The 10,163-nt window shown below is 43.7% G+C and overlaps 1 protein-coding gene across 1 annotated transcript; it reads right to left on the bottom strand.

Annotated features, from left to right (window-relative positions):
* Positions 1 to 1,740: 1,740 nt before the first annotated feature.
* LOC120379895 (olfactory receptor 226-like) lies at positions 1,741 to 6,275 on the bottom strand. The gene is made up of 2 exons (XM_039497411.1): positions 5,359 to 6,275; positions 1,741 to 1,798 (listed from the first exon to the last, which is right to left on the bottom strand). The coding sequence occupies exons 1-2, from the start codon at positions 6,273 to 6,275 to the stop codon at positions 1,741 to 1,743; spliced, it is 975 nt and encodes a 324-aa protein (XP_039353345.1).
* Positions 6,276 to 10,163: the final 3,888 nt, after the last annotated feature.

The raw sequence follows: 10,163 nt of genomic DNA, 5'->3' as shown, positions 1-10,163 counted from the left end.
CCTCCCAGCATGAGGGGCAGCAAGAGGGGAAGAATGAAAATGTAACAAGTGGGTTATGGAGGCAGGCATGGTGGGCCAATCAGAGGAGGACGTCAACCTCCTGACAGTGAATGAGAGATGATTAGTCAGGTGGAGAGAGGCCACAGAGGGCCTTGAAAATGAAGACTTATGTTTGATGTATGAGAGTTCCTCTGGATTGATATTGGCATGAGCGAGCAAGCACCCTAAATGCTAATTGTGTTGTTAGCCCTTTGCCACCAAAGGAGTGGCCAGAAGCGCAGCAATTCAGTTCACGTAATCAGGCTGGGAAGGATTGGATTTTTATTGTTTCGTTAAATGTCTGTTTTACTGTATACACATACAAACTGATCTACAGATATCTAAATTGATAATAATCGCAATTTAGAGATCAGCGAAGTAAGAAAAATGCTGCTTGAGAACTTATTTGTGTTTGATTGAAAGATATTTACTTTGTATATTTTGACATGATGTTGACAAGGAGTGTTTTAACAGTTATACAATTTTTGGATCTCTGCATCTCCTGTCAATAAAAAATTATTGTGTGTTCCACCATAATTTCATAGAATCATAGAAATGTCGAACAGGAAGGGATCCTGAGAGGTCATCTACTCATGTCCAGTGAGGCAGGGGCAAACAAACCTAGATCATCTCTGACAGATGTTTGTCCAATGTGATCTTAAAAGTCTCCAGTGATGGAGATTCCACAACCTCCCTTGGAATCCTGTTCCAGAGCTTCACTACCCTTATGGTAAGAATGTTTTCTTCCTAGCTAACCTAAATTTCCCCTCTTGCAGTGAAAAGCCCCCTGCAACTGAATATTTAAACCAATGCAAAAATTTAAAAATGCTCAAACATTATACATTTGCACAGCTGTGGACATCTGAATTGATAAATATAAAAAAAATAAATATGTAGGCTTATATGCTGTCAAGCCTACATATAAGCCACTTGTCAATAATGAGCACTCATGGCTGTGTGTCTTTGGCTAAGCCACTGTCCTGGTCCGTGCCTCAGTTTACCCAGCTGAGCAATGGAGATAAAGTCACTTAACATCACAGGGGAGGGGGCTGAATAAATTGCAGACTCTTGGCTTTACAAGGCACAGCTGTGATGGGCCAGTATTATTTAAATATGCCTGATCAACACCAGTACTAGAAAGCAATGCACCAGCTTAGCATATGGGAAGGCAGATGTCCTTTTCAGACAGTGCTCAGATGTGCCCCCTAGGCCTCTGCTTTGGAGGGACCTAATGCACTTCCCTCCTGAGCAGACTGCTGAGTTTCACCTGGAAAAGAATAGACATGAGGGTGAGATCATGGCCCTCCCCAAGTTCCACAATGTGGGTTATCTAGTGCCCCTGGTGGTGTGGGGGTCTCATGTGTACTCCCCACTATGTACTACCTATGGGCCAGCCCTAATTTAAAAAAAAAACAGTGGCTATGCAGGCTTCATTCTGATTAATTCAAAGAGCTGAACAGGAGGTGAGGTTTTTTTCCCTCTGAAAAATTTTGATGCCAAGTTTTTATTTACCTCATTTATTTACCATGATTTAATTCAGTTTTGAACATCCCTAGCCTTGAGACAGTCATTCCATAACCTGGTCACCAGACTACCTCAGGGAGGGTTATCTGCAGTAGTGTAATATCTCGTCTGAATTAGGAGAATACAGGTTCGTGGGTGGGGGCATCCACTATGGTCTGAATTAGAGCTCAGTCAATATCAGAATTTCTGGCCTGCCCAGAAAACATTTGTGGAGGACTCCTGTTTCATACTGAGAAAGTGGGATGATCAGCGAGTTATCTTAAGTGCCTATACACAAAAGCAAGAAGCCTGGGAAACAAGCAGGGAGAACTGGAAGTCCTGGTACAGTCAAGGAACTATGATGTAATTGGAATAAAAGAGACTTGGTGGGATAACTCAGATGACTGGAGTACTGTCATGGACAAATATAAACTGTTCAGGAAGTACAGGCAGGACAGAAAAGGTGGGGGAGTTGCATTGTATGTAAGAGAGCAGTATGACTGCTCAGAGATCTGGAATGAAACTGCATAAAAACCTGGGAGTCTGGATTAAGATTAGAAGTGTGAGCAACAAGGGTGATGTTGTGGGAGGAGTCTGCTATAGACCACCAGACCAGAGGGATGAGGTGGATGAGGCTTTCTTCTGGCAACTAACAGAAGTTACTAGATCACAGGCCCTGGTTCTCATGGGAGACTTTAATCACCCTGATATCTGCTGGGAGAGCAATACAGGGGTGCACAGACAATCCAGGAAGTTTTTGGAAAGTGTAGGGGACAATTTCCTGGTGCAAGTGCTGGAGGAACCAACTAGGGACAGAGCTCTTCTTGACCTGCTGTTCACAAACCGGGAAGAATTAGTAAGGGAAGCAAAAGTGGATGGGAACCTGGGAGGCAGTGACCATGAGATGGTCGAGTTCAGGATCCTGACACAAGGAAGAAAGGAAAGCAGCAGAATACAGACCATGGACTTCAGAAAAGCAGACTTCGACTCCCACAGGGAACTGATGGGCAGGATCCCCTGGGAGAATAACATGATGGGGAAAGGAGTCCAGGAGAGCTGGCTGTATTTTAAAGAATCCTTATTGAGGTTGCAGGAACAAACCATCCCGATGTAGAAAGAATAATAAATATGGCAGTCGACCAGCTTGGCTTAACAGTGAAATCCTTGCTGATCTTAAACACAAAAAAGAAGCTTACAAGAAGTGAAAGCTTGGACAAATGACCAGGGAGGAGTATAAAAATATTGCTCAGGCATGCAGGAGTGAAATCAGGAAGGCCAAATCGCACTTGGAGTTGCAGCTACGAAGAGATATTAAAAGTAACAAGAAGGGTTTCTTCAGGTATGTTAGCAACAAGAAGAAAGTCAAGAAAAGTGTGGGCCCCTTACTGAATGAGGGAGGCAACCTAGTGAGAGAGGATGTGGAAAAAGCTAATGTACTCAATGCTTTTTTTGCCTCTGTCTTCACGAACAAGGTCAGCTCCCAGACTACTGCACTGGGCAGCACAGCATGGGGAGGAGGTGACCAGACCTCTGTGGAGAAAGAAGTGGTTCAGGACTATTTAGAAAAGCTGGATGAGCACAAATCCATGGGGCTGGATGCACTGCATCTGTGGGGGTTCTAAAGGAGTTGGCAGATGTGATAGCAGAGCCATTCTCCATTATCTTTGAAAACTCATGGCAATCGGGGGAGGTCCTGGATGACTGGAAAAAGTCTAATGTAGTGCCCATCTTTAAAAAAGGGAAGAAGGAGGATCCGGGGAACAACAGGCCAGTCGGCCTCACGTCAGTCCCTGGAAAAATCATGGAGCAGGTCCTCAAGGAATCAATTCTGAAGAACTTAGAGGAGAGGAAAGTGATCAGGAACAGTCAGCATGGATTCACCAAGGGCAAGTCATGCCTGACTAAGCTAGTTGCCTTCTATGAGGAGATAACTCAGTCTGTGGATGAAGGGAAAGCATTAGATGTGTTATTCCTTGACTTTAGGAAAGCTTTTGATACGGTCTCCCACAGTATTCTTGCAGGCAAGTTAAAGAAGTATGGGCTGGATGAATGGACTATAAGGTGGATAGAAAGCTGGCTCAACGGGTAGCGATCAATGGCTCCATGTCTAGTTGGCAGCCGGTATCAAGTGAAGTGCCCCAAGGATTGGTCCTGGGGCTGGTTTTGTTCAATATCTTCATTAATGATCTGGAGGATGGTGTGGACTGCACTCTCAGCAAGTTTGCAGATGACACTAAACTGGGAGGAGTGGTAGATATGCTTGAGGGTAGGGATAAGATACAGAGGGACCTAGACAAATTAGAGGATTGGGCCAAAAGAAACCTGATGAGGTTCAACAAGGACAAGTGCAGAGTCCTGCGCTTAGGACTGAAGAATCCTATTCACTGTTACAGACTAGGGACCGAATGGCTAGGAAGCAGTTCTGCAGAAAAAGGCCTAGGGGTTACAGTGGACGAGAAGCTGGATATGAGTCAACAGTGTGCCCTTGTTGCCAAGAAGGCTAACACCATTTTGGGCTGTATAAGCAGGGGCATTGCCAGCAGATTGAGAGATGTGATCATTCCCCTCTGTTCGACATTGGTGAGGCCTCATCTGGAGGACCGTGTCCAGTTTTGGGCCCCACACTACAAGAAGGATGTGGAAAAATTGGAAAGAGTCCAGCAGAGGGCAACAAAAATGATTAAGGGGCTGGAGCACATGACTTATGAAGAGAGGCTGAGGGAACTGGGATTGTTTAGTCTGCAGAAGAGACGTATGAGGGGGGATATGATAGCTGCTTTCAACTACCTGAAAGGGGTTCCAAAGAGGATGGATCAAGACTGTTCTTACTGGACCAGATGACAGAACAAGGAGTAATGGTCTCAAGCTGCAGTGGGGAAGGTTTAGGTTGGATATTAGAAAAACTTTTTCACTAGGAAAGTGGTGAAGCACTGGAATGGGTTACCTAGGGAGGTGGTGGAATCTCCTTTCTTAGAGGTTTTTAAGGTCAGGCTTAACAAAACCCTGGCTGGGATGATTTAGTTGGGAATTGATCCTGCTTTGAGCAGGGGGGTTGAATGATTCGTATTTTTTGTGAACTGAAAAATGCAGGGAAAAAAATCAGTTTGGGAAATGGTGAAATGGTTCATTTTGGGTCAGTTGGACAATAAACTGCAGCCTTGAGCCATCACTTTATGCTTCATGACTGGATTACATCTCCCATGATGCAACACAGTCATGTGACTGCTATGATGCATCCCACTGGTCTGGAGATGTAATTCAGCCGAGAAGCCTGGCCCATAGAGAAGAATTATGACTGAAAGACCCAAACTACAACTACGATGAGGCACCGTTAGACCTGAGGCAGATGCTGTCAAAAGGCAAGCATTTTAAAGGTATTAAGACACCTAATGAAATTTTCAAAAGCATCTATGTGCCCGATTCACACTAATTTCAATGGATTTTGAAAATACCATTAGTCACTTTTAAAAATCTGGCCCACCAGACGTGAAACAAATAATTTCCGTTCAGTTCAACAAACCATAATATTTCAATGCAGTTAAATTTATCTGAATTGGTACTGAGTTAAAGAATGGGCATTAGACACCTAATTACCTTAGCCCCTCTTTGAAATCCCAGACCACCCTAGCCCTCAAGAATGATATAATAGGCTCATTAAATGGAATTCACTGTGATCTGATGTAAGTCTAGTAGATAAAAATCATTCTGACCTGTGGAACTCATTGCCACAGGATATTAGTGAGTTAAAGAATGGGAATCTCTTAGGTCACCTTGTAAAGTCCCAGACAAGGTATCTAGGAGAAGACTTTTATGCCATGCACCGTTTTCCTCAGGGTGTCCTTGAACTCCTTGTTCCTCAGGCAATAGATGACTGGGTTGAGGAGGGGTGTCAGAACTGTGTAGATGACGGACACCAGCTTGTTGGAGTCAAAGGAACTTATGGCCCGAGGTCTGGCATAGATGAAGAGGGAGGAGGCATAGAAGATGATGACCACCAGCAAGTGGGAGGCACATGTAGAAAAGGCCTTGTGACGCCCCTTGGCTGAGGGGATGCGCACAACCGTAGAGATGATGCAGATGTAAGAGGCCACTGTAATGGAGAGAGGCCCCAGGAGAATGAGCAGGGCCAGCAGGAAGTCCACAAGTGCTGCCAGTGACATGTCGGTGCAGGCCAGGTTGAGCAGTGGTGACACATCGCAGAAGAAGTGGTTGATGATGTTTACCCCACAGAAGGTCAGACGCGAGATGAAGAGGACCTTACACATGGAGATGAGAAAGCCACTCAGCCAGGACCCAGCCACCAGGCGGATGCAGAGAGTCTGGCTCATGATGGCTGAGTAGCGCAGCGGGTTGCAGATGGCCACATAGCGGTCATAGGCCATGACGGCCAGGAGGACACACTCAGTGCAGGCCAAGGCCAGGAAGAAGTAGAGTTGGGCCATGCACCCAACAAAGGAGATGCCTTTCCTTTTTGTTACAAAGCTCAATAGCATCTTGGGCACCGTGACTGAGACGTACCAGATCTCCAGGAAAGAGAGATTCCCCAGGAAGAGGTACATGGGCTTGTGGAGCGGGACGTTGGCCCAGATTAGCATGATGATCACCGTATTCTCTATCACAGTCAGTGCATAGACCAGAAGGAATACCAAGAAGAGCAGGAGCTGCAGCTCCAGGATGCCAGGGAAACCCACCAGAATGAAATCGGTCACATGACTTTGGTTGTCCCAGTGCATGCTGGAGGTCTTGGCACTGTTGTTATTCAATCTGGAGGAGAGACAGAGGTATTGGAAATGCGACTGCATGTCAACACAGTATAGATGGCTTTGTCACAGGGACTGGGACTCAAAAAGCCATGCAAATAATTAGAGCTGGTCAGTATTGAACAATACTAATATTATTAATAAAAAAAATAATGGGCCAGGTTTACAAAGGTATTTAGGCACCTAAAGATATAGATTGGCATGTAGTGGCACACAGATTCACATCAAAAGTGACTAAATTAAGTACCTGGGGCCATATTTTTAAAGATATTTGGATACGTAAAGATGTAGATAGGTACCTAAAGGGATTTTCAAACTCATCTATGTGACTAGCACCTCTTAATTTTGAATATCTTTAAAAATCTGGGCCTAGGTGCCTAACTCCCATGGAAATCAATTGGAGCTAGACACATAGTTGCTTTTAAAAATCCCAGTGAGTACTTATTTTTATCTTTAGATACTTAAACACCTTCGAAAATATAGCTCAAGGTAAATCGACTGCCCTTTTTTTCTATACTGAAATTGTTCATGAATAATTGTAAATGTTTCCTTTCTTTGTGACATTTCTCCACAAGATTACTTTTAAGTGAGATGATTCTCAAAAAATTTTTACTAAATGAAAACTGGCTTTTTGGAAAATGAAAATAAAAATTAAGACAAATGTCGAGAACCATGTTGATTCAAATAGAGCACAAGTATTTTCAGAGACAAATGAAAAATGGCTCCATGTCAAACCCAGGAAATGAACATAACATTGATTATGTTTGAGCATTTTTTGACCAGCTCTAAAAATAATTCCTGTCTTGGATGTGGATCTTCTGAGCTCTTCAAAGCCAGCTAGGAGATTTGGATACCCAATACCAAATTAAATGACTGATCTGAGCATCTAAGTTCTTAGGCATCTCAACCAGGGATTATTATTTTTCATTATTATTATTGTAATTCAGTAGCACTTAGAGGCCACTAACAAAAATAAGGAGCCTGTTGTGCTGGTCCTGCACAGACATATAGCAAGAGACTGTCCCTTCCCCTAAAATCCTCCCATCTATATAGGTGGGAAGGAAAAAAAGACTTGAACAAAGTTATAGAGCTGATCAGTGTCACAAGTGGGAACAGAACCTACATCTCCTGGCTCCCAAAGAAACTAGCAGGGTCCCACTTCTATCCCCCTTTGTGGAGAGGGGAAGATGGCAGCTAAGGTGTCTCCTGAATACTTACCCCAGCAGCTGGAGTGGGCTAGCCACTTTTCCCTTTTTTGCCACATACAGACATTTGTGGTGGGGCACAGACCCCAAGCATGAGGACTTTGAGCTAACACCCCAATGGTAAGCACAGGTGGTTCCTTCCCACTCAAACCTATTGTTTTTGGCTACCGCAGGTTAGAATAAATGACGACAATGGCTCAAAATCTCTGGATGAAATTTTGGTCTCATTGCAGCCAACTGCAGAACTTCCCATGTCTTGAACAGAGCCAGGATTTAACACTATGAATCTATCACTGAGAATGTCAACATTACAATTTAAAAAATCATGAGGCACTACGTCTCAGACTTGCAGGACTAAGGCTGCAGAACTGGGCTCTGAGATCTCAGACTCCAGGTTCCAGCCTGAGCCCAAACATCTACATTTCAATTGTATGGTGCCCCCAGCCCAAGCCCCATAAGACTTGACCCAGATCACCCACAGCTCTTTCATTGCAGTGTAAACATACCCACTGAGGCCAACAACCCTGTATGGTTCAAACAAGGATCAGACATTCATGATCAATATTTTTAAAGGTGACGGGTGCTTTGGGGAGAGCTGGTCAGAAAATAGATTTTCCATCCTGTGAACAAATTTGAGATTTTGAAATGTTTTCTGTCCCAAATCAGAACAAAAAAAGGCAATGCTTTAAATATTTAGTGAAATCGTTTTTTTTTTAAATAAATGAATGAAAGGATGAAAGAAATAATAATTTGAGCACGTTATCTCTCTTGCCTGACCTAATTGAATCACAAGGTTCTTTTTGTGAGTTTTCCATTGAATTCTCTTCAAGTCATGCAGAGGAAAAAGCAAAAGCACAAAAGCAAGAAAACAAGAAAGAAAGAAATTGTGAAAGGAAGAAAGAAGAAAAGAAAGCATAAAAGCAAAAGAAAGAGAAAATGGTGAATGAGCAAAAAAAGCAATATGGTGAGAAAGAAAGAAAGAAAGACTCACTAATGGATGTATTGCAAACAAATGCTACCTACTTGAGAATAGGAGGTGAAGACAGATGATACCCCGAAATAGCTGTTTGTTCCCCTATGTTTGGTCCAAATAATTGATCAGGACAAAAAAATAAGGAGGGAGGAAAATATCCTTTGCAGAGAAAATAAACAGAGACCTAGAGTTGGGTCGGGCTAGGGGAGTGGTATTCTCCTGCAGTGCTGCATAGACAAGATTGGGCAAGCTGTCCTTATAGACTGATTTAAGCTGGGCAGGGTCGACTCCTCCCCATCTTCCAGTGGCCCCAGAGGCCTAATTCGTGGCCCAGTTGATGTCAATTACAAAACTCCCATTGACTTCAACAGGGCCAGGATTCCACCCCGCGAGCCTTCACTTCTGGTGCTAACAAGTTTCCAAAGACACCTGCTAACAAGTTTCCAAAGCCTCTGCTGGGGGTTGCTCCTCTGGGGATCCACTTCAGATCCTCTCCTCAACCTCTTCTGGCTGCCTGTTTGCCTGGCCACTGCTCTGCTTGGAGGAAGAGGCAGGGAGCAGTGTAGCCGGAGCAGCTTGTTGAGTGGAGCCATGAAAAACAACTCCCGGTGGGTGGTAAAAGACACAGCTGCTTGGATCACATCTTCCAGAGGGTTGAGCACTGCAGGGGGGGGGGGAAGATCCCTCTCCACTGCCTCCATTAACCAGCCCCTAGCATACAGCCCCACCTTCCCTAATGGAAGGTGTGTGTTCAGGAGGAAGGAGATTTGATCCAAATCATTGAGGCTGGGATTTCAAATAAGCCTAAGGGAGTTAGGTACCCAACTAAATTTCAATGAGATTCAGGCACTTAACTCTGACAGCTTTGATAATTCCAGCCTGATTCATTATTCACAAATATGTCGGTTTCCTGTCTGCTAGTATTTATCAGGACATCTAAGTTCCTACGGGCCAGATTTTTGAAGGTATACAGGTGCCTAACTCCCATTGATTTCAATGTACAGTAGATTCTGCTTATTAGCAGCTCCCTCGGTTGCCAGCTAAATGTTGGTATTATCCAGCAGTTGTCAGTGTGCACAATGCTGGGATGTGCCCAGGGGTTGGGGCTTCCCATGGGGAAAGCAGACGCTGGAGCCCAGTCACTGACCTCACCATTAGATGAAGACAGAGGACTTCTGTTCCCATATATGTCCTTGCATTGGGGCTTAGAGTGAGGAGACTTGTGAACATTTTTTCAATGGATTTCCTTTTAAATGCACCACATCTGTTGGTTATTTTGGCTTTATTTACCTCTACATTATCAGTTTTTATCTCTTTCATTCTTCCTCCCTTCTTTGGGCAATTCATCTTTTTTCCCCCTCAAATATATTTTCTATTTCATGTAATAACCAGTTAATGATGCATCACCGAGAGATGGAAGTTCATAGGCTCCTCTATGGCATTCCTGATGCCTCATCAGTTCTATGCAGAATCCAACAAATAAACAATTCTCCATAACATTTCTAATATTATGGAAGTGACTGATATGGGTTCCATAGTTAGTGCTGTGTTATTAAATGGGCTTAAAATAAGATATACAATCCTGTTTTTCTCTAAAAGTAGAAGGCCTCTCCAAGTGTCATTTCATACACTGTTTGTTTCTATGCCCTTTAATTTTCTGGTGTAGTTTCTGTTTGGTTTCTC

This window comes from Mauremys reevesii, linkage group 13, assembly GCF_016161935.1.
Source record: "Mauremys reevesii isolate NIE-2019 linkage group 13, ASM1616193v1, whole genome shotgun sequence".
Classification (NCBI taxonomy): Eukaryota; Metazoa; Chordata; order Testudines; family Geoemydidae; genus Mauremys; species Mauremys reevesii.
This window is presented reverse-complemented; position numbering and strand designations above follow the sequence as displayed.